General features: G+C 37.7%; 1 protein-coding gene across 1 annotated transcript; it reads left to right on the forward strand.

Moving 5' to 3' along the window:
* The first annotated feature begins 9,672 nt into the window (after window positions 1-9,672).
* LOC114459067 (uncharacterized) lies at window positions 9,673-12,431 on the forward strand. Its single transcript, XM_028441432.1, has 2 exons — window positions 9,673-9,869; window positions 11,734-12,431. The coding sequence occupies exons 1-2, from the start codon at window positions 9,841-9,843 to the stop codon at window positions 12,419-12,421; spliced, it is 717 nt and encodes a 238-aa protein (XP_028297233.1). The 5' UTR covers window positions 9,673-9,840; the 3' UTR covers window positions 12,422-12,431.
* The last annotated feature ends 1,216 nt before the right edge of the window (window positions 12,432-13,647 follow it).

Genomic DNA, 13,647 nt, shown 5'->3' on the forward strand with positions numbered 1-13,647 from the left:
GCGTTGTTTAATTCCTAATTTTTCCTAAAATTAATCTTACTGTTTTATCCACAAATTCTTTCCTGTTGTCTGAAGATATGCGATCGGGTAAACCCCATCTACTTTAATTTCGCGACACAAAAACTTAGCAACAGACTGAGCATCTTTACGTTTGCTTGGACATGCTTCAGACCATTGTGAAAATCTATTCACAACTGGTTTTTATCATGTCAACATAATCTATAACCAAAACCCCACACACTTTTGCAATCTTTTATCCTAACTTCTCCCTTTGCCACATGGGCTAACCCATGGGCTTCCTGAATCATTAGGCCCAGTAGGTCTGAAGGCACTACCATCAGTCCTTCCTGATTTCTTAACATGTCCTGTTTGTGAGCTGCACACTTAGCTATAGCTATTTCTTTTGGTTTTATCATTGCATGCAATAATTTCAATACCTGTGTATGATGTTGGATCTGAGAACCATCTGTTTTCTTAAACCCGCAATTTTCCACACAATCATGTGGTTCCCCATCTTCTGGAGTTGGCAAATTTTCAGCCGAATTTACCGTAGTGCATCTCACTAAGGTAATATCTTCCTGCTCTAAAAGTCTGTGATATCAATAAATGACATCATTTCCCTAACTGTTCTAGGTTTTAGTGCTGTATGAATAGCTTCTAAATAACTTTCAGAGATGTTTCTATGTACATGACTAATCATCTGACCTAGACAAACTACTAATCGTTAATGTTTATCTTCATAACTGCTCCTTGTGGTTACGAAGTCAGCTCAACATGTTTGGGTTGATTACTCAATCATTGTTCTGGATTTGCTTGGTCCGTGTTCTTGAAATATTTGAGTGTGCAATGATGTGGATACTCTGGTAGCTTTGTGTTAGGCATGTTTGCCACGATGGACTTTTCCCACATAGTAGCTGATTGTAGCAGTTCTGGATCTAGATCTCCAATCCAGTATACTGAAGAGGTCTCTGATTTTTGTAGCAGAGCTTGATTGGGTTTTGTGAGAGGAATCAGCTGTTTCACGTCCTCATACCCCTATTGTCCTGCTAGTTGTCCAGACATGGGAAGATGTATAGCGTCCTTCGGCCGAATACAGGTGAAAGCAGCTTCACAATGAGTCATAACTTCCAATGGTTGATTGTTTATTTTCACCTCTATTGTTGATTCTTGCTTCGGCCCTGACACTACCAGCTGGCACCTTTAGAAACCAGGTACCGGACCCCTACATGGGTTTACCGGTCCCCTGATTTGCTGCTGTTGACCTCTGTAGCCTCCTCTGAAGCTATTCCTGAAACCTCCTCTGAAGTTTCCTCTGAAGCTTCCTCTGGAGCTGTAGCAATCACGAGCAAAATGGCCCATTTGTCCACAATTATGACATGGTCCTTGTATCTGTGGGAAGTTTCCTCCTCTTCCTCTTCCAAAGTTTGCTTGGCCTCTTCCTCTCTCTATATGTGGTTGATCACACGATGGCTGTTGGAAAGAGGCAATGGGAACCTCAGGTGGCTGTTGCTGAAACTGTTGTTGTAGTTGTGGTTGCACTTGAGTAGGTTGTGTCTGACTCTTCATGACCATTGCTTGGTTCTCTTCTTTCTTCTTTATATCGATCAACTGTATTTGGGTGAGTTTTCGGAGAGTATCTTGATCTTGTTCCTTTTTCCGATACACTTCCACCTGATGTGCGATGTGATCTGTATATATTCCTTTGGTCTGGTTTTTAAGACCAAACACTTCAGCCAATTTGCTCCTCACTGTCAGGGGCAATCCTTTCTGGATTTTGGCTCTTAAAATTGATTTCTCCATCTGGTTCAATTCGGGATCATTTGCCGTAATGTTTCTCCACATTCGATGAGCTCTCGACACATATGCTCTCGGGTTCTCTTGGTGGCCAAGTGGCTCAATGGAGATGTTGTCAGGATGCACGTTTGTTGGAAAAAGTCCTCTTAAGGTTCTCCACACCCGTCCTCGACTTGCAGCAAACCGTTCTTGATCATTGACAGACGTCTCCACATATCTCTTTAGGCCTGCTGTTTGCAGAATCTCTTTCATCGCTGGAACTCCAATAAGGCTGGCCAAAAGTCTCTTAACATCTCCCATCGCTGGCTGTGTTCCCACCAGAACCTCTTCCAGCTTTGAGATCCAGGGGTGTGCACCATCTTGAAGCGTCGGTAATTTTCCGAGTATGTCAGACATGTCAGTATTCTGCCAAGGCTTGTACTCCAGATTTTGTCCTCGGAGTATCACCGGGCACATTTTGTCGTCTTTCTTTTCGGTTCTTGGACGTAGTGCATATTTCCAGGTGTCTGACTTTTGAGACTTCTTCTTTTCTTTGGTGGGTAAACTCCGTTGGAGATTTTTTCCTCCTTCCACTTCATCTTCACTTTCATATTTTTCGCTATCATCCGTATCGTCTTCCTCTGATATTAATTGCTTTGTTGATCGATCTCCTCTTCTTTCTGCTTTTGCCAACATTCGTAAACGTACTTCTCTTTCATATGGTGGTGGCTTCTTTGCTGATGTTGCATGAGAGAAAGATACGTTGGTTTTCTTTGTCAACTTGGTGGTCTTCTCCTTTTTCTTAATGTCTTCTATGCTTTGCATCTTTTTGTCATTTGCCAGTTTAGAGAAACTTTGCCCTACGATCTCAAAGAGTTGCAGTATGCCTAATTCAATTTGTCTTTTTTCTTCACTTCGTTTCTTTCCCTTTTTTCCTTTCCTCTGACTTGCTCTATAAGTAGACACTAGGACTTGTAAGGTGTTAACTACATCTAGATTAAAAGTACCCTCAACTGACCATGGCTGTGTAATGTAAGGACTCGCCATTATAAGGAACTTCTCTTAATTTTTCCTTTACTATAAATCTAATGTCGAACGAAAAATTGTGTGCTATACGAAATCTATGGTCACCGAACTTTGCCAACTGCAGAAGAAGTGATGTGACAATAAATCCACTCGAATCGTAATGATATAATTGATCAAACCTTAAATCGTCTCCAAAACTGGAATGATATCAATATCCCCAATCAAAGTAAAGTTAAGCACAGATACTGAAATTATTATTCACCATATTCACTTGATAGTTTAAACAGATTAGCTAATTCGCAGAAAACTAATCAAATTAATAATACTAAATTGTCAAAGCCAATCAATCAATGAGTGATTGTTAATCAATGATGCTCAATAAAGTAAACAAATTCAATATTCAGTCCACTGCCAAGTCTTTTCATGTATCATATATACCACTGTGAAGCCATATATAAGTGAATAAATTGTGTTATGATTGTTTGTGTAAGGTAATGTGTCGCTATAAATGTGTAAAAAATAAACAAAAACAAATGTTCTATTTGAATAATTTCATGAATAAACGCACCAGTTTCTCTCGACTGGAATTCAGATATCGTGTCACCCACAAAGTCAAAACCACCAGGTGTGTTTCAGTGCTTTAGGAGTTGTGATTCAGGCACTCCTCTTCTCAACTCCTTATGTAAAAAATAAAAATAAATATTCAGTTTCATAACAAGTCATCACCATTTTTAAAGCTGTAAATCCAAAACTAAAAAATGAATCCTTGGAAAGTTTCTGTAACTCTTAATCATATTTCAAGCTTATAGAACAATATAATTATGATTAATTATAATGTATAAATATTAAAGAATAAACTGTATTTAAATGAACGAGTAATTTCTATATAAATGTTAACTTCATGACACCAGCAGAGAGCAACATTGCTTCCACTAAAGCATGCAGTTTCCCATATGTACCGCTAGAGGCAGTATTTAACTTTAGAGTAAAAATTGTGCAGTTCACCATCTCTTTAGCTAGATGGCGCCACAACTGATCATCCTCCCCCCTTTTGGCGGACCTCAGTTCGTCCACTCCATGACTTAACTTGTAGCTCCGCCTCTCAAAAACAAACAAACGTCCAGTAGCAACGTTAACGACGAAGAGTTAACATCACGGGAACTCAAACAGACGCCAAAAAACAACAGGGAAACAAATCGACACAACACATTCACATTATACCGGAGTGAACTTACAACGTAATTACAACACTAACCAGGACAGCTCAACAAAAAGACACAGTTATTGTAAACATAGAACACAAATAACAAAGTCCCAATAACCAAAACTCACGAACCCGGCGTCCCAGGCCGTTCATATCAGGCATAAAGACACACAGCTAGCTCACACAAAATACGAGACAGTTAAAACAAAAACAAAACAACATGGCATGTTCACAATTATCTTACGTTCACAAATATTCTAATGGTCACATTCAAACACTTAACCAAGATTCCTGCCCGCCAGAAAATACGAACCAGTTCTCATCACCAAATACACAGTTTACCACTTCGTTCACAACACCCGCAACTTTCACAGCGGAACCAAATAAACCTAAACAGCTTACACATAAAACATACACGACAAACAGAGGCACAAACCACAGAATCACAACAAACGCACAAAAAGGAAGACGCGATCGATCCGAGACGGTTCACACCGGACCCCTGCAGCGGAACGCCGTGAACAAGTCCGAAACCGTAAAATACACGTCAGTGGAATAAGGAAATGACAACGGATAAAAGAGATCCCTAAACACATAAACACCGCTGAAAAATAACATAATTCAGCAAACAATGCCATCAAACGGCAAAGCAAATAAGCGATCACATAACTAAGAAAAACCACACGTTAATCCAACCAGATTGCTATTTAATAATCAAAAGCAGCATCATTATCATCATCATTATTATTATTAAATCAGGCCTTTGTCCGGAACGTATTTTACCACTACCAAATTAATGCTGATGTTGTATTTAATTTAATCCATTATAATAAATTGATCCAGTAATATAACGCTGTAACCCCAACAGCTACACTGAAGTAAAGAATGCATGCAACGGCGGCTGATGCCGGCCTCATGTCTCAGACACTGCTAGAAGTGTAAAATCTAAATTAAAACCCAGACGTCAGCATGCAGCACAACGCTATTTATTTATTAAGAACTTTAAACCAGAGCGTCAATCGTGGCAACAGTCAGAATCCAGTAACAAACACACAGCTCTGTCAAACACTGAATAGCAACTTCACCAAGTCACAAATTATATTAAAATCAGTTATACCAGCTATTTCACTACCATTCATTCAACGCATGACAGGAAGAAAAAGCACACGCACACGCATTCACACGCACACACACAGATCCTCCCCCTGCGGCGCAAGAGGACACAGAACATCCACAGCGGACTGCAGACAAACATAGGGCAAGCGGCCCCAAACAAGGTCGACATCCAAACCAACCTTAAACAGAGCTAAATACAAATACTATAGTTAAGATATGTTTAACATTATGTTGAAAATATATTCTAGATAATAATCGATCTCAAACAGCACCAAAGTCTAACAAAAGTCCCCATAATTTATAGGGCTCATAATTCTTAACCCTTAACCAAATCTATCTCATGCAATATTGGGTTTATATCAAATTACCCTCTTCTTGCATTAAATCATATATAGTTCAAAACACAACTTACATCTACAAACATGACATACAAATCAACATTTAATTCACACACAAAACAGAAACAGAAAAAACAAATACAATTGACCAGCAGTTGTATCCATTTATTCCTATTGACGCACAAAACATCAAAACAGCGCTTTATTCCATAGTGGCTCATTCATTTTCCACCATATTGAGTAAAATCCTGAATCTTTACTCAAAAATAATCATCTTAACTCAACTCATGAATTCATTCCATAGTCAAGTCATTTTCATTTCTCTCACATTTCAACTCAACTCAACTTCATGAATTCATTCCATAGTCAAGTCATTCTCATTTCCCTCATTTCAAAATTTACCTTTACCAAATTAAATGCCACATTCTCTATAGCATATTTCATGATTAAGTGACGAAACCTGCGACAGAGACTTACAGAATGTAGGAAAAATGGCCATGTTCCCAATTCTTGCATGGATATTAAGTCCACAAAACCATAAAATAGCCATTACATCCCTACCGTTACAAAACAAAACTATCCTACCATTTCGGTTCTCTGTTGTCCATTATTCGATTATCCAATGTCTGTCTCAATTTAACAACATAATTTAGACGAAACTTATTCCACTCGACACAAACATCACGCAACGCACAAATTCTTTTAAAATGTACAATAACCATGTTAACACAGTGACCCCAAACACCCAGTTAACTTACCCACCAAGGATGTTGGATGGACTCAGGGACACCACGGCACGGAAGAACAATTGTAGCAGTCACTGCCCGACAACGCCAAGTTTGTTGTGTTTCCCCGGGTGATGATGTGGAGGATGAATAAGGATCGTAGATGAAACTGGCTTGCATAATAACACAAAGTTTATTAACACAAGCAGAATCAGAAGAACAGGGGAGAGACAAAAACCCTGTGAGAGCAGCCGAGGTCAGATTTACTCTGAAGCAAGAACAGGAGAAAAAAGCTTATATCTTTCACAAAGTTCTCAGATGTCACATGATTACTTAACGACCCTTTTCTGGGACACAAAGAAAGGAAGCAACATTTGTCCATTTAGGTGATAAGACCCTCACATGATGATCTCATTTTGAGGTGGAAACAAACAGCTGGTATTCTTCCAACATCCTGAGTGACCTGTGGGGATGATTAAATCCCCTGGGCTCCGCAGGGGGTCGGAGCCCAGAGTTTGAAACATTGATTGATTGTTTATTTTTGATCGTAATGTAACAAAGAGGTGATAACAGGAACAAACCTGTTCTTTGATTCTACTGTTCCTTTGCTTGGCCAGGAAGGGGAAAGGCCCCCCCCCCTTGGTCCACATTTGCACTTCACAGAGGGAGACAGACCTTCTGACCTCAATGCTGAGGCTAGCACAGTCAAAGTTCAATTTAGATGATTTAATTTCCTACACATGAAGCAGTAAATACACCTCACATGTCCATGCACCGCTGCCTCCACCAGCACCGTTCCAAGATGGCGGCGCTGTAGACGTGTCCCTCTACAGTCGATGTGGCGTCTACGTATATAATGTCTATACATATATGTACTAGGGGTTGAACAACTTCATAATTTGAAAAGTCGACTTCATGTGCATACGAGTCGACGTCAACTAGTCGATGATGTCACCAAGAGCTGAAGCCGATGCTCACAGGGTGGTGGCCAAGTGGCAGCCGAGTGCAGGCTTTGGTGGAGGAAGCCAAAGCTACCGTAAAAAGAGCCCAAACGCTCTGGCTCTGAGGAAGCCTTCATGTTAAATCCAAATGTTAAATCGGTCGCCACCCCACCACTGACTGAGGCTCAGTCAGTGGTGGGGTGTGTGAAGTGTGGGTTTTAGATTCAGATTTAATATTTACATTCAGATTTAATATTTACATTTAGATTAGTTTTCCATCAGTACACTTTTTAACAATGATATAGAACATGCTGTTTTTCATGAATTTCTGTCTCAAATAAAAGAAAAAAATTGCTAAATGTGAGGAAAGTCAGTGAAATGTTCAAAATATATTGGCTATGAAAAAGTGATCGAGTCTTTACAATCGGCACCACATACGTAACTGAGGTGAATAGTTGGATGTGTGGGGTGCACACACTGCACATGAGGCCCACACGCACACGCACACGCACACACAGTTTATTGTAATATGAAAGATTTGTCTTTTGTCTTGAATGTTGCAAAGTAAAGTTAATTAAAATAACCTGCTGTGTCCTTAAGCTGCTGTGTGTCATTATTCCTTACTGACAATATTTGTTCATTTTTTTTCTCCTTTGGTTATATTTGCCAAAATGTGTTTGTAATATACATGTAAAAATGTAACAGCCAAGCTTTCGGTCAGAGGTTCTTCATCTGGGTAACAAAAAGCATGGGTACAATGAACAGGCTTATCTAATAAAGGCAATCAGTCACATGTTTGCTACACCACTATTGATCATGTGGGAGATGTAGTTCAGAAGTAGAATGAGGAGTTTGTAGTGAGAAAACTAATTATATACACAAATATATAAACAGTGTGAGAACAAATACTTGGCATGAAAGGATGAGGACACTGCATACACATCAGGCAGACGATCAATATGCAGTGTCTAAAACCATGGCTAATCTACAAGAATCCATACTAGACTAAATCATATCAAAATCTATATTTAAGCTCTTTGGGTGTTGAGAGTCTAGTGTGTGAATCCAAAATAGTTATTTTTGTCAGTGTCTCATCCTCTTGACAACTGTACATGCTGAATTCTCTGGAAATAACAGAAGAGATAAGGTGTGAAACAGCATTAAATTACTGGCCACTGGTTCCAAGTAGTTAGGATTAGAACATCTGATGGAGCTTTTATGTTCACTGATTCTCTTGACAATAAACCAACAATCATTCTGTGTACAAGCAGTCAGATAGTGGGGAAGGCTTGATTAGGAACGGACCACACCTTGATAATTATCAAATCTTGAAAAAGTCCATATTTTGTAAACGAGGTTTTAAATGATATATGTTCATTTTCCGCTTCCTTTGTCACTCCCTTTTTATTTAATTAGTTAGTTAAACAAACTGACTTAAAAAAATAAAAATCTGAAAAACTAAATTGAAATAAAAACAAATTACATTTCAAAAAGTATAATGACCCTGACACACACTCATTCACTACATTGTATAGACTACATTTGTTCTGGCTTGTTTATGGGTTCTGGGACTGTTTACACACTTCTTAAAGACACAACGTTCTGAATGTGGTTTAGCAACACTACAGTAATAAATCATACATTTCAGCCTTAATGAAGGAAAAAATCAAAAGTGACACAAAATGTTGATATTGTGCTGCTAGTGGTTAATAAAAGGCTTTTTTGTGACATTTTTATCCACTGACTTTCACCCATTATTGTTTCTCTTGTAAAATTATATTGAAAAATAAAATAAAAATAAGTTTATATCATCTATCACCATTTTGAGGAAAAATATAGAGATATGAATATTGGTCTATGTCACCCAGACCTAATGTAAACAAAGCAGTAATGTTTTATCTTGTAAAGCATGTAATTGTCCAAACTGTGGGAAATGAGGGGTCCGAAACACGGCTTAAAGTAGGATTTTATTAACATGAGTGTTACCTCAACAAAAAAATAAAAATAAAAAAATCACTGATATGCTGCCTTGTTATGTAGCAGGTGTTGCTAATGCTACACTTCTTTAGTTAAACTAAGTAAAAAGGCTGTGTCACTAAAAATAACTTGTCGACATTTTTGTTTGATGTAAATTGTACATAGAACCAGTTTGATAAATTGCTTACATGATTTTTTATTATCTTGTATCCAATTTTTCCATTTAGGGCAATATTTAAAGTTGGTGAAATGGTTTGTTTTATTGATAAATAACTTTAAAATAATCTAAATGGTCTGAATGAAAAAAAAAAAAAAAAAAACAGTGACTGCGATTTTACAAAGAAAAAATTGTGATTTTTATTTTTTTTTCCTTATTGCCCCCTCCAAAAATGTTTTTCTTTGTAAAATTGCAATAACTGCTTTGTTTGTTTGTTTAAAATGAAATATTTGTCATTTTGTTTTCTGAAATGTTTTGTTTTGCTTTAAACGCATTTGTTGAGCTGAAAAAACTGTGTTGACCAATCAGATGAGAGGTTGGGTTGCCTGGGGAACAAGCCTAACTGTCCATTACTAACAGTCCACTTTTATATTCAGTTGCTCATCATCTCTGTGAGTAACAGCACCATTTTTGTGGAGCTCTTCAAACAAATTTTCTACAACTGTGTTGATCAGACGACATCTTGTGGTGAAACCACATTTCTACCAGTGGAAACAGGAAACTGGACGAACTGGAGGAAAAAATGACGGCCCAGCAGCATCAGCTTGAAAGGTAAGACATTTTTTTATGAATTCGTTTTTTTTATTTATGTTTATTTTTTGGGAGGGGCTAAAATCAAATATTTATAGCTATTTCCTTCTTAATTTTGTAAATATTTATTTATAAAATGGTCCTGCCTCACTTCCAAATGTTTTGTAGTAGTTTTATGTCAATCAGAAAGACTCCACATGTTGGAGAAATAATGAAAACGTATGGTTTATACCAGTGTTTCTCAAATGGGGGGTACGTGTACCCCTAGGGGGTCGGCAATGGCACTACAGGGAGTACTTGAGAGAGATAGAGTAAAATTAACAATAGAAGGTTTATTTAGAGGTTTATTTCTAGTTAAAAATGATCATACTAATATTTACCGGAAACTCACAAAACGACATTAAAAACACACAAAATATGAGAAAAATATAGAAAAGGACAAACAAACACACACACACTAAGAGAGAAAATGACTTACTATTACCAGCTAACACACAAAACAACAACAAATACACCAGTGTTTGAAATAACGGCGTTTGTTTTTCAGTAACAGGGTAATCTAACTAACAACCTTTTTACGCCATTACAACTCCGTTAATGTTAATGAACATTAAATGCGGTGAGTTACATGTATTGATTGAATAAACTGTGATCAGAAAGCTCCCCTGGCTTCATATGCAGCTATAGTGAGGAGGTGGGTTAAAAACAAGGTGAGCGATTATGATTGGCTAAGACGGCGTCATGTTTCATGGCAGCCAATCAGAGACAGTGTTTTTACACATGTGGCAGCACGCACACAACCACTACAGATTTGATGAAAAGTTGTTATTTTTAAGGTGGCGATACAAATACTACTTTAATTTAATTGTGGTCAAAGGCAAGAACGTGCATGTGAAGTGTACTTTATATCCAGGAGTGAAGACTTTGTCCACATCTGTTGTAAGTAACTAGAATTTAATGAAGCACCTCACAATGACACACGATTCTTTTTTTTTTTTTTAAGTATCACAAATAGTTACTTTCCTTGTTAATGAGTTACTTTTATTATCGAGTAATTAAGTTACTAACTCAGTTACTATTTGGATCAAGTAGTGAGTACTATAACTAATATTAATAGTTATAATTACTATATAATATTACTTTTTTAAAGTAACGTTACCAACACTGAAAGACACACAAAATAAGAGAAAAATATAGTGAATAATAAAAAAGAACAGACAAACAACAACAAAATAAACACTAAAAACACACAAAATGATGTAAGAAATGATATTGATTAGTTATTATTAGTTATTAATATTAATTATTATTATTATTATTTTCAGTTCATGTTCTAATCATTAGAACATGAACTGAAAATACAAGGGTCAGTCTTGGTCCCACGTGATGAGGGAGATGATCGTAAATGGTAAAATCTATAGAAATAAATCTATTCAGGAGGCACTAAATGAAATGAAACTAAATACTGTTTCATTCTATTTATTTACAAAATGAGATTCTTTCAAATGTGTGTTATCACTCATTATTTCCATCATTGTGCTTTATAGTTGTTTTTTCACAGACTTCTGAATAAAATGTTATAGTCTGAAAAAAGGGAGTACTTGGATTCAGAAATAAGAGAAAAGGGGTACTTGAGTCAAAAAAGTTTGAGAACCACTGGTTTATACTGTATGAAGTAATGACCTGTAGCCATTGGAGAGAAAAAGAATCTCAGAGCTGACTTTTAATTAGAATCTTCAATCTGAAGTGAGGCTTAACTCGTAACTGGAACTACACACTTCCAGCTAATATGATGATAAAACATGGACAGGCTAAACGACAATGATGAGTACTTTTTTGTATTTATTTTCATGAATCCTAACCTGATTCCATGTCTATGTTACAGATCACAGAGAAAGGACAAAGTGTGGATAATCGGCTCCAGTTACATCCGGCGGGGCGAGGAGGCTGCACTAAAGTTTTTTGGAGATAATTTGGGACTGGATGCCAACGTGCACTGGTTTGGAAAAGGAGGGATGAGGTGGGAAGGAGTTCTGCCTTGTTTTTATGGTCAGCTTTCCACCCAGGGACCCCCTGACATCCTCCTGGTTCACGCCGGAGGAAACAACCTGGGCATAAACAGTGCAAATAGTCTGGCCTACACTATTAAAGAGGACTTTACCAAATTGCACATTAAATTCCCTGCAATGAAGATCATCTTCTCCTCCATTAATGAACGCAGATCCTGGAGGTACGGGAAGCTGTCCCAGATCATCAGGGACAGAAAAACCATCAATCATTTTGTCAAGAGGACGTCTGTCTGTTTCAAAGGAGACGTTGTTGAACATCCTCTCCTGCGATTCTACAAACGATCACTGTTTATTTCAGACGGAGTTCATTTCTCTGATGAGGGAAACCACTTATTCTTGTCAAGCATCCGCTCCACCCTCCAGAACTTTCTAAAGGAGTCAAAAATACCAACAAGGACCATCTCTGGGGCAACGATGCCAATAAGGACATTCTCAGCAACAAAAAGCAGTACAGCAACCGTCTCTGGACATAAAAAGAACATTACACCAATCAGCTGGCCTTAAGCATGAGGAGGAGGAGGAGGAGGAGGAGGGGCTGGTTGTGGTCACCTGGTGGCATCCCCCACCCCTTTTCTACAATACTGCTTATCTACTGCCCACCCAAATCTATGAGGTGCCAAGTGTAAAAATGACCCATTATTGTTTTTCTTGTAAAACTATTGAAAAAAAAATAATAATAATGGAATTTATATCACCTATTGCCATATTGAGGAAAAAAATAGAGAGATGAATATTGGTCCATATCACACAGGCCTAATGTAATCAAAGCTGTAACATTTTATCTTGTAAAGAATATGATTGTCTAAACTGTGTGAAATGAGGCATTCAAACACTGCTTAGTGTAGGATTTTATTAATATGATTGTGTTTCCTCAATAACAAATATAAATCACTAGACTGATATGCTGCCTTGTTATGTAGCAAGTGTTGCTAATGCTAATGCTACACCACTTTAGTTACACAAAGTAAAAAGACTGGGACTAAAATAACTTGTCTTGTAATTACCTTGTCCTAAATTATCTTTTATTCCTTTTTTTCATTACGGGCGATGATTTTAAGGTTTTATTAAAATAACTTTAAAATAGTCTAAATGATTTGAGTGAAAAAAATCGTAATAAAAATGTGATCGTGATTTCACAAAGAAAAAATTGTGATATGATATTTTTCCGATATCGCCCACCCCTACGTTAAATCTAAATGTTTAAATCTAAATGTTATTTATCATATCTAAATGCTTAATCTTATATCTAAATATTAAATCTAAATGCACTAGATCTCCACCGCCGGGAGAGAACCAGCCATACATATCACCCAGGCAGACATCGGTGAAGAGGCGGGTGGGAGCGGCTGTGTGTGTTTCTGCTTGTGTATTGGTTGAGGTTCCAAGGGGTGGGGTCAATTAGCATATGTGTGAAACATTTAGGTTAAGGTTAGAGTAGTAGTTAGAGCGGGCGGTGTTCATTGCAGTTTTGTATAGTTGAAGGTGATTGGAGTAGGCTTGGAGATGGACTGTTAAACCTGCCAAAGCAGGAACCGTGGCTCAATGACACTACGCGCACAGCTCGGCGTGAGTGTCGGAGGGCAGAGCGGAGGTGGAAGAAGGACCACTTGGAGGTCTCGCACCAGATTCTTAGAGAGTGCTGGAGAAACTATCAAAGTGCTGTTAAAGCTGAAAAAACTCAATATTTCTCTAACTTGATCTCGAATAATGTCAGTAAGCCTCGAGTTCTT

Source organism: Gouania willdenowi, unplaced genomic scaffold (genome assembly GCF_900634775.1).
Source record: "Gouania willdenowi unplaced genomic scaffold, fGouWil2.1 scaffold_250_arrow_ctg1, whole genome shotgun sequence".
Lineage (NCBI taxonomy): Eukaryota > Metazoa > Chordata > Actinopteri > Blenniiformes > Gobiesocidae > Gouania > Gouania willdenowi.

Coding starts and splice junctions, on each gene's coding strand:
- LOC114459067 (XM_028441432.1), top strand. CDS start 9,841: ATGACGGCCCAGCAGCATCAGCTTGAAAG. Junction 9,870..11,733: donor CAGCAGCATCAGCTTGAAAG/GTAAGACATTTT, acceptor TCTATGTTACAG/ATCACAGAGAAAGGACAAAG.